Below are 23,381 nucleotides of genomic sequence, written 5' to 3' on the forward strand. Positions count from 1 at the left end.
TTGCCAGGAGCTGTTGAATGAAGAGCCTTTGTCCTGCTCTGACAGGTGCTACCCACGATGGGTAACGTGGGGAGCTGTGCAAGCTTCCAGTGCTCCAGTAAACAACCTACGAGTGTCTGCCTTCGTGTATCCAACAGAAAATAACATTTCTTCTTCCAGAAGCAATACGGCAGTAGCTGCTGTGAGTGACGGACTCCAAGGATGAGAGGCAGTGAGGTGGGGGCTAACCATGCTGAGCCAAGTACCAGTTTTGGGAGCCCCCAGATATCCTGCTGTGTAGGACATCCCATTAGACAGTCTGTGCAAGCGGAATGGGGAAGCAAAACTTCATGGCAGAACTGACTGATGAAAGAGAAAGGACTTTATGTAGGAAACAGCTTCAAACTTTGCAGTCACTGCTGAATTCATGAGGAAAATAACTAATATCCACTGGTCTGGCAGAGTCCATCTACTCTGTTTCGTGGTGGCATTAGTGTGTGTTTGCTTGTTCATGAATTTCTGAATGGGGCAAGAGAGCAGCGTTTCAGGTCTTTCAGGTAATTGTTGAAATATATCATTAATTCCATAGTAGGTTGGAATTTTCTTACTCTGCTTTCCACTTTCTTGAGCTTTCAAAAGCTAGGTGGAGGATTTGGGCATCCTATACGTCCCTGTAGTATGCATACTTTAGTCCTCAGCTACTTGGACCTGGCATTGAGACTGCTGCCTGGCTGGGATTTCCTTATTTTAGCAATTTAACTGCCTCTCAGCAATCGCTGATGGCTCGGTTACCATCTGATGTGGTTATTTGTCAGCTGGCTTCTACTCATCGTTGTTTCTTGATTGCCACAGTCCTCCATGGTTTCACAGTCGTAAGGCATAAGCAAACAGCCAGATCTTCAGCTCAGATCTTCCCTGTGTGCTGTCTGGGTTTCGTTCTCAAATGTCTCCTTTTGCTTTCTTTTTGGACATTTACCCTTTCGGGTTTGCCAGTGCAAACAACTTCTTTTGTTATAGTGGTTCCTTCACAAAGTCTTTTTTTTATCTTAACAAATCAGTCCACACTTTGTGTTCACATGCCAGTGCTAGTGTTTGGGATGTACCAGACCATCTGCAGGAGACCCCCAAGAGGGGAGATCTTCCTGTTGTTCACTGTAAAACAGCGATGTGTGAGGCAGCCTGCCCCTGGGCTGTATTCAGGCTGGGCACTACACAGTAAAACTTGAGTAAGATTTGACTTGCAAGGTCTGTGAACCCTCTTTCTACCCCTGTTGATAAAGAAATGATGACTTCACTCCCATGCATCTCCCTTCTTGTCATCTGCTTTCCTTCTGATAGAATCACAGGATGGTTTGGGTTGGAAGGGACCTTAAAGACCATCTAGTTCCACGCCCTGCCATGAGTAGGGACACCTTCCACTAGACCAGGTTGCTCAAAGCCTCATCCAGCCTGGCCTTGAACACTTCCAGGGATGGGGCATCCACAGCTTCTCTGGGCAACCTGTGCCAGTGCCTCACCACCCTCTCCGGGAAGAATTTTTTCCTGATATCCAAGTACTTTTCAGAAACACAATAAAAGCATCAAAGCAGAAAATGGCCAAACTCCTAAAAAATCTTTTCTTATCCTGGCCATGTCTCTGGCATTAAAGCATTTACCCAGTTGTTTCTGAACCGTGTGAACAGCACGTTAGCAAATAGTGAATACGTTTCTGGTGCATTAGTGTGTCTCAAACTTACTTGATGTTGAAGAGGTTGAGAGGGGAAACAATACCTCGTCGTTGGGGCTTTTGCCACAATGCTGACATGACAAAATATTTCAGGTGCCTGTGCCAAAGTATTGCCAGAGCTTGGTCTTGAGGCATAACTAAATCCCGTGTAGGTAACAGACTGTGAAAGCAGAGCAAATGGAAAGTGGCCTCCTGTTCTGGTTGGGTTGACCAGAAATTTTCCTTGGGAATACTGACTGCATTGTACAAAAGAATTTGGTGATGTTGCATGTTCTTACCTGGAAAATACCAATAACTGGTTCTGCCTCAACTCTTGCATCTACAGGAAAGAAAGAAGAAGTTTGAGAAGGATGGTGAGAAGTTTTATTCTATGCTGGATCGCCATTTGCATTTGTCTTCCAAAAAGAAGGAATCACAATTACAGGAGGTCTGTATGGAGTTTTCTTCAGCTGGGTCCAGAAGCAACATCATCAGCTGCTCTAGATCTTAAAAAAAGGGGAGAAAAAATCATTCCTTTCAGTAACTGGTTGAAATTGATAAGCAATTAGATCTACCTAAAGCTTATTCATATGGAGGGGACGAGGGATATCGACGTGGTAGTTCACTGTAGAACATCAGGGAGCAGTAGTGGCTTTATGCATTGTCATCTCTTGTTCTCACCCCTGTAGTATAGGACAGTGACCAGCTATGCTGGCACAGCTGAGGCTTGGCCACCCTTTAAACTGGCTTGGGGAGATGATCTGGCTGAAAAATAACTGGTTATTATTATTTTTGCCAGCCTGGTGTCCTGCCTGGCTGCTGTCATTTGTGGGGGTAGTTGTAGCAGCAGGCAGAGGAGGGATGGTGCTGCTTTGAGCTGATGCTGCCACCAGGCATGTTGCAACAAGAGAGGAAAGCCCCAGCTGTTGCAGCCCACATCAGAGTAGTCAGATCAAATCAGCTCTGTCAAACCAGTTGTCAGATTGACCTACAAGCATCTTCTCAAGGCAAAGTTTGTGTAAGCTGTGGTAACACCACACACCACGTTGTCCTACCTGGTGCTGCAGCTCTGGAGTTGCTGATTTTGGGTCCCAGCAGGAGTCAAGCAAGAGGATTGTGACAGTGGCCTTGTCCTCACCGGTGTAAGGTTGTGGGTAGAGAAGGAGCTTACGCTGAAATAACAAACACACTTCGGGGAAAGCTGTGTCCTTGCAGAGGGGAGTGAGGTTCTGGATCCATACATGAAAGGAAGTCAGACAAGGGCAGGCCGGGGAAGAATGGCCAACATTCCAGTTTTCTGGGTCTGCAAAGTGTTCAAAACCTGGGCTGGGCACCTTTGGCAGGCTTTTTCTTAAGTGAGGATTAAACTGTTTGTGGGCGGACAGGCAAATGCTGCTCAAATAGTCAAATATGTGATGTATTTTGTTTTCTTACCTCTCCCTCTTTCTTCCAGGCTGACCTTCAGGTTGACAAAGAGAGACACAATTTCTTTGAGTCCTCCCTCGAGTATGTGTACCAAATCCAGGAAGTACAAGAAAGCAAGAAATTCAGTATTGTTGAACCGGTAGGAGCTTCTTTTTCTTTCAGGCCTTGTTGTTTGATGCTCAGGTGTGCTGACTTGCTGGCAGTGGCAAGAAGGGATGAGGTAGCAGGTTGGATTTGGTCCTGGGGAGTCTTGTGATTGAGCAGGAATTAACCCTGCACGCTTGGATTGCTGCAGCTTAACATCCTTAGTGGTGTTTGCTGGAGCACCATGAAGCCACAGTCTTGTTTCTCATGTCTGTAAGTCGATCCTGAGAAACAGGCTGGATGCTGTAGGTTGCCAGAGGTCTAGTTATGAATTATGTGGGATACCTTGTGTTTGGTAAGCGCTAGCTGTCTTTGGAGGGAGAGAGATGTTATCTGGTCTGCTTACCTGTCGTGGCACAGGCTGCAGTGGTACCAGCTTGTGGCTGTGCACCAGGACCCTGCCCTGGGTGGGTGGCTCTGCCCCGGTGCCGGAGGCGGCTGAGCGTGGGATCGTGTAGGTCTCGTGGGCGAGGTTTTTGTTCTCCCAGCGGCGTCTTTCGTCTCGGGGGTGTTTTATGAAGACAGATGTGTGAGTGGTAGACCTGGGCTTTAGGTACATTGTGGTGGGTAAGTCATATTAAAACTGGTATCACTCCAAAATTCATAGAAAAAAATATGTATATGTATTTTCTAAACTCTTTTTCCTGTCTATCTTTCCTCCGATTAGAAATGAAGAAGTTTATCTGTGTCCTTTCCCTCCTTTGCAGGTGCTGGCTTTTCTCCACAGCCTCTTTACTTACAACAACCTGACAGTTGAGCTCACACAGGATTTCCTCCCTTATAAACAGCAGCTTCAGCTCAGCCTGCAGAATGTGAGTTCCTGCCCAGCTGAAGTATTTTTTGCATGTGACTTCTGTTCTCATTTCTATTTAAACACCTCTGGTGGGAGGGCTTTTCCATGCAAAACAGACCGTCTGTGTTTGCATTGTGGGAGGTGCAGATGAGGTTATTTCCCTCTCAGTTCACATGCATTTTCTCCTCTCCTGCACAAGAGTCTGCAGGTGCTATTGTAGTGTTTTTCTCTGTCTAGAAATGGCTATTCCAATTGAATCATTTAACCTTGTGCGTAAACAAGCCCGAGAATTTATTCCCATTTCATGAGATCAAAATTGTACATGTCTTCTAAAAAGGCCTCCAATCTTGATCTTAATTGTATCGGTTTACTACATGCTTTGGTAAGCTCCTCTGCTGGCTAAGTATACCCAGGGCATAAAATACCTGCATCCTCTTTCCTTTTATCCTCAGTCTTTCATGGCTGGCCCTCATTACCATGGACAAGCCAGCCACAAATCTGTGCTAAGCTAACTTTGCTGCTGGCCCATTAATTGGTCTAAGAGGTGTTCCATAAAAATGCCTTGATTTTGTACCCTGTGTTCATGTGACTCTTTAAAAATGATTGCATGCCAAGCAATGTAGCACGACCTTTTGAGGAATCGACATCCGTGTTTGTAGGAGAATACACCTGTTACCTAAACAGTGGTGCAAAGAGGAGTTCAGCTGCTTCCTTCTGCTCCACCTAGCCTTAAAATGTGCTGACTTTCACTTATTGAAAGAACAAGTGCCCTCCCAGTCATAACTCCTCAACACCTTTTCATGCACGTTATGTTCAACCTTATCTCTTCCATCACCTTTTTAAGAGCCCAGTGTTCTTATAGCTGGGGTTTTCGTGTGAATTTGTGGAGTGGCTTCTGCATTTTGTCCATTGAGGACCAATTAATTTCTGCTAGAGCACCTAAAATTTGTCCACGGATACCTGAAGCTTGCTCTTGGTTAATGTTCAAATGTGCTTCCTTTTGTTTTCTCTTAACAGACAAGAAATCATTTTTCCAGCACGCGGGAGGAGCTGGAAGACCTGAAGAAGAGGATGAAGGAAGCCCCCTTAACCTGCAAGCTACCTGGGCAGCCGACCATTGAGGGCTATCTCTACACTCAGGAGAAATGTAATGGCTTTTGTATGCACCTGAATGGGTTAAAGACTGTGTAAGCCTGGGCTGTCCTGCTCGTAGCCCTGCAGCGTGGGCTGGGCTCCCCTGCTCAGGCCAGCTTGACCCGTGGCACCGCTGTGGGCTCACTGCCTGCCAGTGCACAGGGTGCCCGGGGAATCGCCGGCAGTTTAAGCTGCCAGCTTTCTCAGTGAAGGCACAGAGCTTTCTCCGGGTTACATGAGCCGTGTAAGCAAGGAGCTAATTGCCTTGCACTCCAATTAGATGAGATTTATTACTGTGCTGTAGCGCTGGAGAGACCATAGCTCTGGCAGATTGTACCTTGGCTGTGTTTTATCCAAACGAAGCTGGTGTCCAGCCCAGCTTCCCTTTCCCAGCGTCTCTGAGGGCATCTGAGCACAGCTGAAGTGTTAAACAGCAATGAGAGTTAAGCTACTGAGAGTGAAACGTGATTCTGTGCAGAATCAAATCAAACCAAATTCAGTTTTTTACAAATACTCACTGTAGCTTTACACAGCCATGCAGGCATGAACACTAGGGAGGCAAAAGCCTGTATGCAGAGCTGTGGCCTCGGAGTCTACAGTCAGCTTACACTGTGCACAGTTATTTTTGCATTATATATACAAATGTAGTTCTACATATATTTTTATGCATGTTTATCCTGCTTTTAAAAGAAAACACATAGACAGTAATTTTAGATCACAAAGACACGTTGCATGTTCCTGCATGCCAGTGACGGTTTGCTGCCTCTGTTTCTGTTTCCCCTATAAACCAACTATGCAGAGAGTTGTTCCTCCTGGCACTGCAACTTAAAAAAAAAATCCAGAAAAAATATCTATTGAAGTATTTCATATAAAAGGGTTGAAGTAAGACAACAAAGAAAAGTGACAATAAACCTACTGTGATATAAATAGGAACTTCAGAGTGTTTTAAAGATGCTGTTGTCTTTCCTGCCAAGTTTTCATCAACAGGAAAAAATAGTGGTGTCTGTGAAACAAGCATTCAAGACACGTAGGATCGTGCTGGTGTGGGTCTTGGCTGCACTTCCCCAAACCAGCCTGGCTTGTGACCAGAGTTCCACAAACGCCCTTTCACCAGCAGTGTTTTGGGAGGGCTCCTCCTCTCCCTTCTCTCCTCTCAGATCTTGCCAGTGGGAGGCACTGACGAGGGAGGTGTCCCCATGGGGCTGGCAGTGTCCCTCCCCAGAGAATTGTGGACACATGGAAAACACCAGCTGTGTCCAACCAAGGTTCCATCTCTGACTCCAGCTTTCCGTGTGTTTCTGCAGGGGCGTTGGGCATCTCCTGGGTGAAATATTACTGCCAGTACGAAAAAGAGGCAAAAACCTTACGGATGACGCCCATGGACCAGAAGCCCGGAGCTAAGCAAGTGAGTTGGTTTCCTGGAATGATATCTGCAAACACTGACACAGCCATCAGGTCTCACCTTCAACCTGCCCACGTCATCCCTTTCCGTAAGCAAACAGACATACAGATGCCCCGTGCAGGGCAGCAGAGGCCAGCCCCACTTCTCCAGACATGCTGATGGTGGGCTTGGTCCCAGCGCTGCAGCTGTGGAAGGGCTCCTGGCCACAGAGGAGATTCGTGTCCCCTCCCTGCCTGGCCACGCAGGCAGGTGCTGTGGTGCAACCTGAAGGAAGCACCTCTGTGAAGAGAAGTTTCACCTCCCTCTCTCCCAAATGACCCGAAGCCCGGCGGGGTTTGGCAGTGGAGACGCGAGTTCGTGCGACGCGAGCGTTATTCGGGCAGTGGTGACTTGCCAGTTTGGTCTAGTGCAGAATTTCTGCCTTTCTAGACAAGCTAATTTTTATATTTCTCCATGCAAATGGGTGGTGAGCCTGCAGCCTGGTGTGCATGTAGGCCTCTGGCAGAGATGACAAGTACTTGAATTACTCAAGTCATTAGATGAGTGCATCCAAAAGCAGTGTTTCTCTGCCCTTGCATGCTCACACAGTCTTTGTGATTTTGATTTGTTCTCAGAACCGGTTGTGCGTGAGTGGGACTGGTGTTAGGAGAGGGCTGCAGTTGCGGCTCTAAATTGTGCAATAAGGCAACAATTTGGGGAGCTGTTTCTTTCACGAAATGCTTTGGTTTTTAAGTGAGCAGTGTGTCTGGGAGTTTCCTGCAGTTCCTCGGAGTGACAGAGGAGGGGTAGGGTGCTGGCATGGATGACGGACCGTAGCTCGGAGTACAGCAAGTGCGTCCAGCTGAGTCCACCCGCCCTCCACTGCCATGGAGCAACGTTCCCTGGAGACTTCCCAGTCAGGCGTGCTGTTCTCCAGTTCGTGATCTCACGGTCTGTTCTTTGGCAGCCCTCTGCACGCTGCAGCAATAAAAAAAGATGTATTTTTTGGAAGCCCTTGGCAGAGACCTTGGCAAAGAAATGTCCAAAACATGGACTGGAGAGATCTGTTGTCATCTCTGCCATAAACATGTCTAGCAAGGCCAATTAATGCAGGTAGGGGCTTGTAAAAATGGAAATTAGTCACTTTCCCAAACTCCTGCAGTCTGGTAATCTGTGCCTTAGGGTCACAGATAGCCACACAGCTTCAAATACCACGATTACGAGCGCTCTTAAAAGTCCCGAACAGCCAGCACACGCACAAAGACAGCCAGGAGATGATCGTCACGATGTGTATGCTGGATGTAAGCTTAGAGGAGGCTGTCCGTGCCGCCGTGCTGTCCTAGACCTGCTTGGTTTGCTCCTGCTGGAGGCCTTGCAGATGCAGGGGCGGTGACAGTCGTGGCGGTGACGGGGTGATGAACACGTTCCAGGCTTGCAGATTCAGCCCTAGGGTCTGGTTGCTGTAAGGTCTGCAGGGTGTCTCTTCAGAGTTTCTGCAGAATTGCGGAGATCTCACCATCACGTTACAAATTGACTCTACTGTAGGGTCAGTTAATGCCCCTTTATTAAGGGGCACAAACGCAAAAGGCTAGACCTCAGCCCCGTGGTGCTGGCCTTTTCATCAGGGTGCATCTACTCCAGTTTTGGTCCGTTAACATTCTTTTTCTACAAGGTATTTTGTGTAAAGCTGTTTTGGGCCATGAATGCTCTGGATAATTGGTAGTGCTGATCAGCCCTGATAAAAATTAGGACCCAGGTGCCTCAGATAACAGACAAGCAGAGTCCTGGCCTCAGCCAAGTAAGCGACTGCGCCATGAGGTTTGTTGACAGCAGCTTTCCTGCCCTCTGGAGACTTACTGCGTGGTGCTGAGGTATTTAGCGCTTGTTTGCGGGGTAGTGCCGTGAAGTCTAGAACATCTTGTGGCTGCGGAGAGAAAGCCTGGCTCACAAAGCCTTTGATCTCTTTGATGGTGGGAAGGACAGTCTGTGCTCCTGGTACCAGTGCTCTGGGGGTTGCAGGGTACCCGCTGGGAGCCTGGTGCTCTCCGGGGCAGGGCTGCGCTAGGCTGCAGCCCTGCAACCTTCTCTTGGGTTCCTCTCCTCTAAACCTTGGCTCTCGTCTCTCCTAGGGCACCTTAGACCTGACCCTGAAATCCTGCGTAAGGAGAAAGACTGACTCTATAGACAAAAGGTTTTGTTTTGACATTGAAACTAACGAGAGGTGAGATGCTCCGTATTCACAAAGCCTCCAAGCCCTGTAAACCTGCGTGAAATCGCTCTTTGCTCTTTATTAAAACCAGCTTTTGCTTCATTTTCCTGCCTGTCCCCGGATGAACCCTGCGCAGGTCTGGGACCATCACGCTGCAAGCGCTCTCGGAAGCCAACCGAAGGCTGTGGATGGAGGCCATGGACGGGAAGGAGCCGGTGAGTTGGTCCCGCTGCCGAGCAGTGTCCTCTGCCGGCGGCTCCCGGGGAAGCGTGGTGGCCCTGCCCGGCTGCTGTCCCCGCTGCCGCTTCGTTGCTGCTGCTTCCCGGCTCTTCGGGCACTGCACGGCTGAAATGGGCCTTCGTGCTGGCCGCGCAGCTTGTGACGGGGATTTTAAAGCTCTGGTGCGTTCCCTAGTTGGGTCAGGCTGCCTATGGACTGTGGCCTTACCGAGTTTGGGATGCTCCATGTCTCTGTTGCTCCCAACTCGCTCTCCGACCTGCGAGAGGTGATGTTTTGTCTGTCCTTGCTCTGAGCAGCGCTGGCACAGTCTGGCCCATGGGAGCAGCCACCCTGCTCCAGTGCTCACCCGCCTCTCTGTGCCTGCTGGTGTTTCCTTCTGCAGTCTCAGCAAAGCACGGACTCCCGCACTTGACCAAATTTCCTAATTCCCAAACTAAATGGACAGCGTGATGTGCAGGGCAGGGAAAACCCATTTCTGGCAGCTCCCCTTGCCTTTGGAGAGCTGCCCTTCCCTCGGTGGGCTCCGTGAAGAGGGTTGGCAGTGAATGGGCTGGCAGGATGGAGTAGCTCAGGGCTGTGTGGCTGCTGATGTGGAGATGGGACGTGGGAGCAGGGAGATGGAACATGGGCTCCCTCTGCAGCGCTTTTCTCCTTGTTTAAAAAGGCCATGGAATAGTGTGGAGAGGGTCAGTGTGCTCGTGCTGGGCTCGTGCTGTTGCTTAGGGGATGTCTGGGGCTCACTCGGCTTACGTGATGTGTTACTATGTATAAAGGACTTTTCATTTTCTATCAAGGATGGCACCCACTGTTTATTATTACTTTAAAAATACAAGATGTATTTTTTTATGGGATGAAGGAATGTCTTGACACTTGAATTTTTAAAAGCAAGCAAACAAAAAAACACAACCCCTGTGTGCCAGACTGTCCAGCTGCCATTTTTACAGGTTGATTAAAGGACAAACAAAGTTTCCTGTTCAGTTTTTAGGAAACCTAAATATAGGCTTTCCACTGAAATGTAGGAAGTAAGCGAAAACTCATGTATTGTATAAATAATGGTATCTTGCTTAATTTAAAGTTACTTTCTTTGGGATGTTGTCTTACTGTGTGTGATTGGCTGGGGGTGATGTGTGGGGTGCTGCATTTTCTTCTGAAAATAAATATCAAATCACACTGCATTATGTTTTTGTTTCTTCCTCCTCCCTTCCCTCCCCACCCTTTTTTTTTTTTTTCCAGATCTACCACAGTCCCATCACAAAACAGGAAGAAAGTGAGTCATTTCTGTTGCTGTTCCTCTGAGCTGTAGAAGCTTTCGGGAGGTCGGGCCGTGTATTTCCTTGCAAATACACTCATCCTCAATTTCTGCTGAATAGGCTGTGTATTCCCACCATGGAAGCAGTGTAACTTCTTTCCTTTTCATCAGTGCCTGATACTGAGGCCAGATAAGAATGAGTTACAAACGGTAAAAGTTATTGATTGCAATGTGCAGTTTTTATTTAGCAAGAACTAGTGGGATGTTCTAAACCCTAAACCCCAAAATAACAGCGGGGAAAAAAGACCAGTGAGAGATTCTGAGGACATTTCCCTTAGCAAAGATTGTAATAGGAAAATAGAGGTGGCATCTAGTTCCCTGAAGCTCCCATCCCACCACCGTGCCCTGTGTCTCCCCCGTCAACGAGCGGGGTGTACCCTGCTGCCCCTCTTGCTGGTCCCTGTTCACAGCCTGTTACTGCAGTGCCTGAGCGTGCTGCCTTGGAAAACTCTGAGCATTTGTTAGCTGGGTGAAAACTTGTGTTCTCTATCTTAGAGCTTACTTTTATCAGCACTTTAATGAGCTGACTTTGATTAGCATAGAGGTAGCAGCATCAGAGGCGTAAGCATAAAACCTGTTGTTTGACTGTGTTGGCATTACACGCCTGGAAAGAATGTGACTCAGTGTTTCACAAAAGTAAATACACTCTATTTTTAATAGATTAGAGCTAGAAAGAGTTCAAGTGGTATTATACCACTCAGTACTTGGTGTCAGTGTTTAATGGTGTCTTCACTCACTCCTGTGTTAGAGCTGAGATATGTCTGAGCTTTTCATGGCTGTTGCTCAGAGAAGAAAGAATCGTTATAAATAACTTGCTGAAAATACAGTGATTTCAGAGGATTTGCCAACATGGTCTGTGCTGTGACTGGAGTTGGTCCAGACGTGGCTGATTTTTCAAGTAGAATGTTGTTTCACATTAAGAAAAAAAAAAAAAAACAACCAACAACCATCCCTCAAAAAAGCCCTACAGCTACCCCTTCCCCCAAAACCAAACCAAACAACAGCATGGTCATTTAGGAGAAATTCAGTATAAATGTTTGCACTGAACAGAAAGAGATTTCGTGTTATAACTTGGACAATCCTTCCACACACCCTGAAAAAAATAGCAGAAGTAGTAGCGTGATTACAGAAGTTGAAATATGTGTATAGAAAATATCCCGACTTTTCTATCTGCCTCATGATGCCTCCAGAACAGGCAGAGAGATAGTCTGTGGTTAATTGGCCGGAACAAAAACCTGTGTTCTGCTTTACTCTGTGTATCAAGCCATATTGTTTTTGCTTTTTAATCTAGTCAAGTAGATAAGCAGAAATTACACGATCCTATGATGTGGAAGAACTTGAACTGCAGATTTTGCAGTGCTCTGGAAATGATTAATCAACCCCTTATCAGACGCAAGTTCACATGTGGTGGGCCTCTGATTTATGCTTTTATTATTAAAGACAGAAAGGGGGTAGGGAGCAATGCTGTAACTCAAAATAGGCTCAAGGAAAAATGGAGAACATATGAAACTAATAATGCCTTGTCGGGATTTAAAGAATGCCTGTGTTTTCGTGGAGGGGTGCACACGACGTGGATGCACATGTGAACCCGGCTCTGCAGCGCAGCTTTGTGCGCCGAGCAGGCTCTGGGTATGGGGCCTTCCCAGTAGTTATCCATGGGGATCCACGTGCTGGTGCTCAGGCAGCTAACACTGCTTCCCTTGTTTGAAACAGTGGAGCTGAACGAGGTCGGCTTCAAGTTTGTGCGGAAGTGCATCAACGCAGTGGAAACGAAAGGTAAGATGCCTTGGCATCGGGAGGTGCCACCATCCTGGCGTTGCTTCCCGTGGTCTTGAATTCCATTATGCTTTCTGCAGTATGTTAGTTTGTGAAACGAGACTTTGACTTCTAACAGAGGAATGCATGCCAGGGAAGTGGAAAGCCTGTGCTGCTTGCAGTGTCGTTATACCAAATTCAGTAATGATTGGATTTCCACCTTTATGCTGTTTTCATTCATCGGCTTCTCATCTTTGGCCCTGAGAAAACTCATTGTTAGGCAGAAGGAGAACAGGTCTGGAAGTCTGCTGGGGTGACAGACGGGTTAACTGGAATACTGGGTTATCAGACCCATTTTGTTAAAAGCATTAGGACAGAATCACAGAATGGTTTGGGTTGGAAGGGACCTTAAAGATCCTCTGGTTCCAACCCCCCTGCCATGGACAGGGACACCTTCCACTAGACCAGGTTGGTCAAAGCCTCATCCAGCCTTGCCTGGAAGACATCCCATCCCTGGATGGACAGCAGCAGGCTGATGGATGATAGCTCACCCTCTGGCCCTTCACGAAACGCCCAGCCACCCACGTTGCCGGTGTGGGTATTGGATGAAGGTAAATCACTCCAGAACAGCTGGATCCCCAGGCTGCTGCAGGGAGAGGCAGCCATGGTTTCATTTCCAGACCCTTTGGGGGATGTGACCAGCCAAGCCCCACTGAAGTGGGGAGGAGTGGGGTAACGAGACCCTCCTCGCAGAGCCAGGCAGGTACAGCGGTTCTGTCTTTCCTAACATTGGCTGATATTTTAAAGAATCTGCTTGAAAGCGTTGGCTCTGTGACAAGTTGAACAAACTCCCGTTAAAGCAACACACTCCAGAAATGGCATCTTTGGGCAGGTAGCGCTGGCCAGCTCGAGCCCATACACCACGTGTTGGCCGTGCTCGCTTGACCACGTCACCCTCCTGGCAGCACACCCACATCCTGCCTGCAGCGGTGGCCATGCCGGCCGTCGGCGAGGGGAGCTGCTGCCTTGGCCTCTGCCAGGGAGCCAGCTGCGGGGCATCCCGAAGTGCAGGGGGGACAGAGACAGGGTTGTTCCTGGGGCAGAAGGTGTCTGCTGAGCCAGCAGCAACAGCTGGATTTCCACTAGATGGGGCTTTGAGACTTCCCACCCTTGGCTGACACACTGTGGCTTTCTCCTGCTCAGGCATTACTACGGAGGGCGTCTACCGGACTGTTGGCAGCAATATCCAGGTGCAGAAGTTGCTGAATGCCTTTTTTGGTAAGAATTAATTATTCTGTACAGCTAGAATGTGCTGTTCTTGTGTTGTTTAAGAGGGAACGAGAGAATTGAGTTTCACAGGGAGGGTTGTCCAGCGTGGATTTGGGTAGCTGCGTCCCCCCTGAGGCACATCTGCCCCTTCTTTTCTGGACTTTATTCTCCAACCCACTCTAGTGCCTCTCCCTTTAAACTCTGTTTGTGTGTGGTGGTCCAACCTGCATTTTAAGTTAAGTGAGCAGCAGCGAGATAAAGGGAGGCGGTGACCCTGGAGCAGTGGGGACAAGGCTTCTCCCTTCGCATGCTAAAAATATTTAGGAGTCACATGCTGGGGACACGTTCCTGCCAAAGGCCTGAGATGTGGGACATCGGCCAAAGAGAGATGAGCCTTCTCCCTCTGCTCCGTTGCCTGCATGGCTGGCAGGTCCCGGGCTGTGGAACCTCCGGTTGAGCCACAGCAGCAGCGGAGGGGCCATGGACAGGGAGGCTGCTCACACGCTCAGGTGCACGTGGCACGGGTTTGCCAGCATCACCCGATGCTCGGGCAACGACAAGAATCACTGCTGACCAGCCATCACGGCTCCTTTCCCTTGAGAACAGCCTGTGTCCCTATTCTTACTTAGGCCGTACAAATGAGAACCAGACCCAGAGGTTGGGGTTGTTACCAGCGTGTAGGATCCCGTGGACCTTGTTCTACAGCCCCACCTGCAGCGCTGCTGCTGGGGACCTCGTCTGGCTGTGTCCCACAGGTTCAGCACAGCCCCCTCCTAAACCAGCCCCTGTGGATGGGCTCAGAGGGACCCTTGTCCTCAGTGGATTATCACAGGGAGCTATACTGGGAAGGAGTGGGATATCTCACTGTATGCAAAGTATATGTTAATAAGTCGATGTAAGCTTTTCTGCTGCAAGCCTTTCTGTGCACTGCATCTTCTATTTTATACAAGCATGTCAGCTGGTGGGTAGTCCTCATACAAGAAACGCTTGAACTCGCCACAACAGGCTGTGGGGCTCAGCAGCGCTGCTCTGTGCCGGGCTGGCACCCAGCTGAGGCCATCGTACCTCTGCCCCGTGGCACACGTGGGCCAGGGCAGGCTGCGAGCCCCTTAGGTGAGCCCTAGGGGTCGGTCTCCTGCATGCCCAAAGGCCGAGCTGTTCTCGTCATCCCTGCCCAAGGGGCTGGAGCACAGGGCAGAAAGTACACTTGCACTGCTAGCTGTGTGCCTCGGGCTGCGCCAGCTCCGTGCACAGACACCTCATACTGACGTGTCGTGGTTTAACCTCAGCTAATGTTAATGTAGTATTCAAGGGCTTTTACTATTGTTTTTACTATTGTTTACTAGTGCTTTTACTATTGTTGTTGTTTATTAAAATGGCTGGTTTGTGCCGACGTATGGCTGTACCCGATTCCCATGGAGCTGCGACTGCAGACAGCTATGCAGTTAGGCTTGCCTGATGACTAATTACTTAGCCTAAGTTTTTATTCTTTCTTGATTCTCACCCTCTCTGTGAGTAGCTCTGTGGTTTTCTCCTCTGAATCCCACCAGGGAGTGGCTTTTCCTTGTATTTATATGCATGGGTCTGTTTGACCACTTTCCACCCCGCTGCGTACGAGCTCATGATGGGAAGTCAAACAACACAGAAATAACTGCTGCAGAGGGATTTCATCTGGAAGGCGATAGATTGGGTTGTTTGGGGTTTTTTTTTGAGGGCTCTTTAGTCCTATTTTTAAAAAAATAAATCCGGCAGTTCATTTCTGTAGTCCAGCTTCTCCTCATCCTCCAACCATGCCCTTTACTTCATCATAGTGCAGAAATGATGTGGTTGTTCGGTGGGGGTAAGCAGGAGCCAAGTGTACTTCCACACTGCTGTGCCTCCTCCTCTGAGCTCCCACTTCTCTGTGCAGTGAGAGGGAATGCTTCCAGAACAGCCTTCAGGGGAGTAGCTACGAAGGAGGGATTGGAGCTAGACAATTAATTACTTTGGATATCAGAAAGCTTGTCTTGGGTCTGTTGAAATGTGTCGTTTTAGCCAGTCTTGGCTGTGCTGATTAAAAACAAACTATAGAGAATATGCCATCACTAACTTCTCACCACTGCTTAAATGTTACCTTCTGCTTCTTCCTTTGTCCCTAGTTAGCACAGCTCATCAGCCTTTCCAGAATATTGACACTGGTACTGTTGTTCTGCTCCAGGCCGTGAGAATCAGCAGCTTTCCTCGTATTTAGCTCCGTTTGTCTCAAGAGCATACCCTCCCTGAGAGCCTGCTATTTATTAACAGCCTCAACATGGACTTTATTTTAAAGCCGTTTTGTTCTTCCTCCAGATCCAAAATGTCCAGGGGACGTGGATCTCCAAAGCGGCGACTGGGACATCAAGACGATTACCAGCTCACTGAAGTTTTATCTCAGGTAGCGTGGCAGGTCTCACTGCCCCGAGTGGGCAAAGGAGCTTGGGGCGGATCCAGGCGAAAAGTGATGTGAACTGCCAGATGTCAACATCTGGCTGTTGAGAAGGGCAAAGAAAAGACAAAAGCTGTGGGATTTTTTGAATTACAATATGCCTGTTGTAGAAACCTCACGTCCTATGAGGAAAACGTTTTAAATAATACTGGCTTTGGGGGAGATGCCACTGGGAAACAGTGGTGCTGAATGGCAAGCAGGCTTGCCTGTCGGTCCTTCTGGATCAGTCACGAGTGGGTCACAATGCCCTGCAAGAGCTCACTTTTCTTTCTGGTTATTGCAGGAACCTGTCTGAACCCGTCATGACATACAAGCTCCACAAAGAGTTGGTCCTGGCTGCCAGTAAGTCCCGCAGCTGCCCTGCTGACGGTCCCTGGCCCTGCCCTCCTCATCCACTGTGCATCAAAGCACCTGACAGAGTCCACCAACCCGGCACAGGGGTGTCCGGCCACTTCCCCAGTAGAAAGAGGAGTGACCCTCTCTTCTGTGCGCTTAGCGGTGCAAGGGAGGTGGTGCTATTTCTTCCCTTCTTTCCTTTGCTATTGCAGTGCTCTTCCTCCTGGCAGGGTTTCTTGCTCTCAGAGAGCCTAGAGAGCCAGGGATTGTCAGCTAATCTGAAATCAGCACAAGTGCTCAGAAAATTTGTTTCTCAATATTATTAATATATATTTCCTTTAAAACTTGCGAGGGACTGGGATGTGCTGTTGCCAGGCACACAGGTGCTCCTTTTAGCTTGTGAAATTTGTGCTGAGGTGTTGAATCCAAAGTGTCTACCAGTACCTGAAAGACATTTTTCTGCTGCAGCTCTTGGGGCTGAGCCACAGCCACTATTAACGGAGATCAGCCAAGTAACATGGCTATACTGACAGGGCATCACCTCTGCTAAACCAGCCAGTCCTCGGCTGTCCTGTTACGGCCATTGCAAATAATTCTGAACTGGCTGCATCCTCAAAGTGTGTTGAGAGCCAGCATGCTGAGATGGAGACTAGAGGGTTACAAGGAGCTGGTCATCTCCCTCAGGATGAGAGTAGTGGCATGTGGAAATTCATGGCACAGTCAGACACACTTTGGATTAAAGCATCCTTCACACCCCCATGCCTCCTTGAAGTCAACGGGAGGGTAGGAGAGTGCCCACCTGTCCACGTTTTGAACCTTGGGAGAATGAGTAACACTCGTTCTTTCTTGGAAAAGAAAATTTGCCACCACCTACTGATTGTGCTCAAGCCCAAGATTTATTAGTTTCAGAACTGGTTAAACCAAATGATGGCTGGATATGTGCAACACCATAATCCCTTCCCTACCCTCCCTCAGGAACTTCCATCATTAAACTTCCCAGTCACCAAGATCCCACACTATTCTTTTCACACCGTGTATTTTATTGTTTCTTGATTATTTATGCTTCTAAAGGTGACCTTTTTGGGTCAGGGACTTAATTTTTTTCCCCACGGGACATTTTATGGTATTATTCAGTGTTACAGCTATCTGGGCTGATAAGTTGCCCAGCAGAGAGGCCATGAGTTCCCTGGGTGTGTGGGGCAAGGGTGCGAAGGGGAGTACCCGGCCATGCCCAGCCTGTTTCCCTGGCTGTGCTCGGAGGCAGAGTACAACCCTGAGCTCCATTTCAAGCTTCATTTCTCCTTCTTTCCACTTCATTTTGTTTCTCACAATGACTGCCCTGTCGCTATGTAATCTCACTTTCTTCCTGCTTTCCATCTCCGGGTCTGGCCAGCCAGCCCTATGTTGCAAAAGGAACAGCTTCCACAGATTTTCTTTGGCTTTGTCTTTCTCTTGTCTATTTACTTTGAAAGTGGTGGGCATGAACTTTTCTTTGTGTTACTTCTTTTCCAGAATCTGAGAACCTGGATTACAGGCTGGGAGCCATTCATGCGCTGGTCTATAAACTACCCGACAAGAACAGAGAGATGTTAGAGCTCCTCATACAACACCTTGTCAAGTAAGCAGACGTTTTTCTCTAAAGCCACAGTAAGGGCAATAATGGAATCAGCAGAACAAGCCTTTTTTTTTTGTGGCAGGTTTGCAAAATTGTATCCACTACAGTTCCCCTAGGAATTCACATTTGGACTGCACAAATGGTATAATTAACCTTCCTAACCACTGTATCAAGTGATGCTTCTCTTTCTAATTGCCACTTTCATCCTCTTTCTGACAAGCACCAAGCAGAAATAATTTTACAATGAAAATACCCCCTGACAGCAGAACTATAAATTGTCACCGCTTGCTCTAGTTAACAAGAAGATTAAGTCTGGGATTTGGGAATGGCTGTAGGACCTGTGCCCATGGGCTGAACATGAAGCATGCTTTGGTTTTGTCTCCAGCTCTGTGGATCAGTGACCTGAGGCCTTAGAGCAGCACGAAGGCTTTGAGCATGTCAGGCTCTGCTTTCACATAGGCGAGTTGGATGCTGGGTGTCACTGAGCAGCGCTGCTTCCACGTGCTTCTGCCAGTCAGCCCCGGAAAAGGTCTGCTACCTGATGGTAATGGCACCAGCACTGCGTTGGGCAGTGGATATTTTCCTGCCTGGCACTCCGAATGCGAAGGCTCGGTGTGGAAGCTCTTCCCTCTCCACCCCAGGGAGGAGCTGGGGCGCAGCAGGGAGAGGGGCTGTGACGAGCCATGCTGAAGCTCAGAAGCAAGGGAGCAATCTGCATGCACGTCAGGAAGGACCAGGACTTGCAGAAGCAATGGTTTTTGTAAAACGGCTTGATTTGGAGCTTTGGAGAAGTCGTTTTCAAAGCTGGACTGTTTCAGAAATAAGTAGGGCTGATTTGGGATTGTCCCACCCTGACACTAGAGGGCAAGTGCTTGGCCTCCAGTGCCATGACCCCTCTCTGGGGCAAGGAGGGCTGGCTGGGGACCAGCCTGCCCTCCGGCTCCAGCTGTTCGTGCACGTTTGTGTGGATTTTAGAAACCATTCTGCTTGAGTGGCAGAGCTGAATGTCTGGTGTGTGGTCTGATGAAGCTGCACTTGGGGTCACTCTTTATACCTCAAAGTGTTTATGCTTAAATTCTGTTCCCTCTCCTCTTGGTGCTGACAGAAACCTCTTTAACGACAGAGCTACAGGGCAAACCTGGAATTCATTACGTATCAGCATCAGTATCTCTCCTGTGGTCCACTTCTAGAAACAGGTAGTGCCCACCTAGGTGTTTAGTACTTCAGTCAAGGACTGGTGCTGCTCCGCAGGCTTGCACGTTCCTCCAAAACTCAAAGGCTGCTGGACAGAGAGTGCTTGGTTCTGTTAACACGGCAGTTCTTTCAGAAAGAAAATGCTGTGCAGAGATCTACTGAAGACCTCCAAAGCGTGCTCCATACAGTCAATCATCCTCCTTCAGAGAGAGGAAAAATTAAAACCAAAAGTCAATTCTGGATAAATAGGATATTCCAAATTAAATGATTATTTTTGTGTTTGTGTTGGGCTGATGAATTCTGTAGAGTTAAAAGATGAGCTAAGAGTGGGGAAAGATTAAATAAAAATGCTGTCAGAGTGTTGCTCTCCCAAACAGTTGTCCCAGCCAAACGTGCACATCATAGCTAGAGACATGCTTTATCTCTGGTAGGGCTGCGAAACAAACTCTGCTGAAACAAAATGAAGAAAATTGAATGATTCTTACGGTATCCTTTTTTTAATTGCTTGGAATAAGATCTGTTTGGAAAAAAACAAACCAAACTCAAACCTATTGCTTCTTTCCCTCCTCTCCGCAGCGTATGTGAGCACAGCCGAGAGAATCTGATGTCACCGTCTAACATGGGGGTGATATTTGGACCTACCCTCATGCGAGCGCAGGAGGACACTGTGGCAGCGATGATGAACATCAAGTTCCAAAACATTGTGGTTGAGATCCTCATCGAGCACTTTGGGAAGGTACAGGTGGCAGTCTGGGGGTCTGCACAGCTCCCGGCTGCTCCATCCCATTCCTGCAAACTGTTGCTTTGGCAACGATGTAGAGCTCTGGCATCTCCTTGGGGGCTGGGATTTTCATATATATGTATAAAAATATATTTATATATACTGTTCTGAAGTACTTCAGGCAGAAAGTGTAGCAGGTATGTTCCTCACTGGAACTAGCTCTGAAGGAAACCCTGAGTCTGGGGTGTAGACAAGTATTGAAAGACTGATGAAAATAATTCAGCTCTGCATACAATCTGTTCAGATCCGGAGTAGGGATGGTGTGGGCAAGGCTGGGGAGGGGAGCTGCTGCCGGGGTTGAGTGGTCGGAGAAGACGTAGCAAGGGGCTGGTGCCTGTTTGTTGGGGCAGCGCACCCTGGGGAGGGCTCCGGCAGCGTTTGCCTTTCGTGGGATCTTTGCTGAATGCTTTTGGCTGAGAGCATCGCCTAAATGCACAGCCTGGATTAATCTGCAGTGAGTGCTAAAGATTCACGTGTAGACAACAGCTTTTTGTCGTGTGGTGTTTTGTCTCCTGATGGAAAGCAGTGTATTCCACTCGCCTCTGTGTTAGCACTTTCTCCTCGTGATACCTGATTTAATGGCTTAGGGTTTTCAGGGTGGCTGAAGGATGATGGAGCTGTATGTTAATATTTAAAAACTTGAGCAGTGTTTGCATTCAGATCAGCATAGCAGGGACCAGATTGCTTTCCTGATAACAACACTGGGTTCAAAGGAGTGAGTTTGGTCCTTCAGCTTTTTATAATACTTTACGTTACAGAGTGTCCCAACGATCTCGGTCTTAGAGGCAGGGAGAGTTGGAAGCTGTCCTTTAAAGGATGTTGTTTGCTGTGAGGAGGATGGAGCGGGCAGGGCAGCACACATGCAGAAGGGAAGCTCTCTTTTCGGGAAAGGAAGAGGAGGCTGAAGCTGAAAGAGTAGAGTTCTTGCAGGAGTGGATGTGGAGTCAGAGCAACCGAACAGGCACCCGATGGGTGGTGTGGGAGTCGGTTGTGGTGCTGAGGATTGAAACCAGAGAAATGGGATGAAAAAGCTGAGAGAGACTTTTGAGTATCCCCACGAAAAGCTCATGAAAATCACAAGCCAGTTTCTTTGCAGGAACACCTGAAGTAAGTTCTCCCAGCAAAACAGGGAACCGTTTGTGTGCTGGGGTCTCTGCACAACTTGCTCCAGAACTGAGAAGCCTCTGTCCTCCGCCTTACACAGCCCGTGGTGTAGGCTGAGTCAACACACAACTTACACTGCCACCCCTAAGAGCTGGAATTAAATCTTTAATTAAGCCAGACATCTCTTTGCTTGCTTTTAATTTCTTCAGCGATAAGGTTAAGTTAGTAACATTTATTAGATTGAGCTTATAAGTTCAGCAGCAGCGCTGAAAGTGTCTGCGGCTCACACATGAGCAAACACTCCAAATGAGTTTTCGGGAAGAGGGGGATATGGGTAGCGCAGTATGAAGATTCTAAGGACAGAGTAACTCTTCGTGAAATCTTTGTGCGTAATTACCATTTCCACAGCTTGTATTTCAGTGCCGTGGTTAAATTAAATAGGTTGATTGCTCTGAAAACTTCCTTCACTGTACCAGCTTTCTACATATGAGGGTCTGTCAATATCTTTGTACCTTCAAGTTGTTTAACTTGGATTTTCATTTAGAAGGCAGAAGCAAAGCCGAGGCTGCCCTCACATCTTAAATAGAGTAGTTTGCGGTGGGTTTTAGCATGGGTTTCAGATGTTTGAATCATGAACTGTGGGTTCCTTGGAATCCAGGCAGGGGGAACACACCGGACCTTGTATTTTGGAGTGGAGAAGGTGTACTGCCCCTGCGAAGGGCAGAGCTCCTGTTGGCATTAAGCATCAGCACCCACGCCATGTCACCGAATCGGGCGGGAAAAGCAGCTGGAATGGCGAGTTCAGGATTTGGAGCTCATCTGGGTCTTTGCCCTAAATGCCTGAGAGGAGCCAAATGAGCAGCTGCAGAGTGTGTCGTTCCTCCTCCCTTCACGCAGAGTAGGGCGGACTGAGTCAGGAGCAAAGCCTGAGTAGCAGCACGCTGTATTTATGCCGGGCCTGGGCAGACGAGGCTGGGCACAGCTCCGGTCCGACCCTGCCCCTGCGCTGACTCGGCAAGAGAGGTGTGGGGAGCCCGGCTGTGGAGACGGACGGTGCCCACCCTCGCCATGGTGCGTGCTGCCTGGTCTGTGGGATCAAGAAGGTTAAAGTGGGGGCATGTTTTTCTCCCCCACCCCCCACCTTGATTTGCCAGAACTGCTCTTTGCCTGCGAGAAGAGAGAACATGCTTTTGGTTAAATTACAAAACCGGCATACTTAATCAAATCAGAATGTTCATTTCTGCATTTAGAAGTTTTTCTGGGTGACACAATTAAATTGTTCTTCCATAGCCAGGCATTCCCTGAGGGAGCAGTGACCCTGCTCGTTGGTTGGGTCTGGTGTGAGCTCTCCTCCTCTGGGTTTGAGCCGTCTCCTGCCGGCAGCCAGGCTCCCAGGATGGGAAGCGCAGCCTCTGGTCTCAGCAGCCTTTGCCACCCTGTCCATAGTCACTCACTCTTTAAAGTCTGATACAAATTCAGTTAATATGCAGGGGAAAAACCACAAGAACGGTTGGTTTTGGTCCTTAATGTGGTGTTTCAGATCTATAAGAAACTGTCTGGTGACTTAATTCTTTCTCAGCTCTTAAAACACTGACATAAATGAGAACCTTTAAATTAAACCTGACCAAATAGGTGCCATATGACCAATGAGAAAAGGAGATAAAACTCCTTAGCACCATTGTTTTTATAGCAGTATTTCATCCAAGATAATTTCACCGTGCCACACACTTCATTGTAAGCCAAGAGCTGAGGGATGTTTTTAGCGCTAAACCTGAAACAATGCGGTGGTTTGTTGGGGCGCTTTCTGTAGATTGTATCGCCTCGCTGGTGTGGAAATCTTCATGCTTCTCAGAAACTGTCAGCTTCAAAGCTTCCTTCATCTGCGCCAGGATAATTTGCTTCTACCCATTTTGTCTGTATTTGTGATTTTGCTGCGTTAATTCATTTGGTGCTACAGTTGCTGCAGTGGGCGTGCAAGGTGCAGGCAGCTTGTCTCTAGGAAAGCCCATGGTAGGACACCTCTGCAGAGCCAGAACTAAAGCATCAGCCCTGCTCCAGCCCCTCTCTAGCCCCGCAGCTGGGGCTTTCCCGGGTGCTGCCAACCCATGGGAGCAGCGGGTGCATGCTGTCTGTCCCTCTCCGGAGAGGCCGGAGGAGCTGGGGTCACAGCGAACGGCTGCAATGGCCCTGCCAGGCTCTTGTGGGCTGTGGCTGGTCGGGGTGGTTTGGAGCAGCCCTGGCTTTTCCAACCCTCCTGGGTCAGTCGGAGGTGACTGGGGCCACAGACGGTTTCTGCACGTGCTGGAGAGCAGAGAGGAGCAGGGCAGCCCTTGGGCAAGGCAGGAGCTGGGTCTTTGCTCCTGGTGTGGCTCAACCGCCCAGCTGCTTCCCGGAGCTGAGGGACCTGTGGGCTCTGAGCGCGGCTGGGGCATGCTGTCCTCGGAGGGCTGCCCGACGAGCTGGCACGGTGCCTGGCCTAGGGGGGTCTGAACCGCGCGCTGCCGGAGGCTGGGCAAGGCTGTGGGAAGGGGTCGGCGGTGGCCA

At 48.7% G+C, this 23,381-nt stretch overlaps 1 protein-coding gene across 1 annotated transcript in view; it reads left to right on the forward strand.

Moving 5' to 3' along the window:
• OPHN1 (oligophrenin 1) overlaps nt 1–23,381 on the forward strand; it is a gene marked incomplete at both ends in the record, with an annotated part of 37,009 nt that overhangs the window by 13,388 nt on the left and 240 nt on the right. Inside the window, 14 exons of the mRNA XM_010161864.1 lie at nt 2,031–2,132; nt 3,138–3,248; nt 3,961–4,065; nt 5,064–5,193; nt 6,485–6,585; nt 8,691–8,782; nt 8,907–8,985; nt 10,244–10,277; nt 12,033–12,095; nt 13,278–13,352; nt 15,672–15,756; nt 16,091–16,149; nt 17,656–17,761; nt 19,529–19,688. Coding sequence (XP_010160166.1) covers nt 2,031–2,132; nt 3,138–3,248; nt 3,961–4,065; nt 5,064–5,193; nt 6,485–6,585; nt 8,691–8,782; nt 8,907–8,985; nt 10,244–10,277; nt 12,033–12,095; nt 13,278–13,352; nt 15,672–15,756; nt 16,091–16,149; nt 17,656–17,761; nt 19,529–19,688 — 1,302 coding nt within the window. The remainder of the gene's footprint in view (nt 1–2,030; nt 2,133–3,137; nt 3,249–3,960; nt 4,066–5,063; nt 5,194–6,484; nt 6,586–8,690; nt 8,783–8,906; nt 8,986–10,243; nt 10,278–12,032; nt 12,096–13,277; nt 13,353–15,671; nt 15,757–16,090; nt 16,150–17,655; nt 17,762–19,528; nt 19,689–23,381) is intronic.

The sequence above is a fragment of the Eurypyga helias genome, unplaced genomic scaffold (genome assembly GCF_000690775.1).
Source record: "Eurypyga helias isolate BGI_N326 unplaced genomic scaffold, ASM69077v1 scaffold4682, whole genome shotgun sequence".
In the NCBI taxonomy this organism is placed as follows: Eukaryota; Metazoa; Chordata; class Aves; order Eurypygiformes; family Eurypygidae; genus Eurypyga; species Eurypyga helias.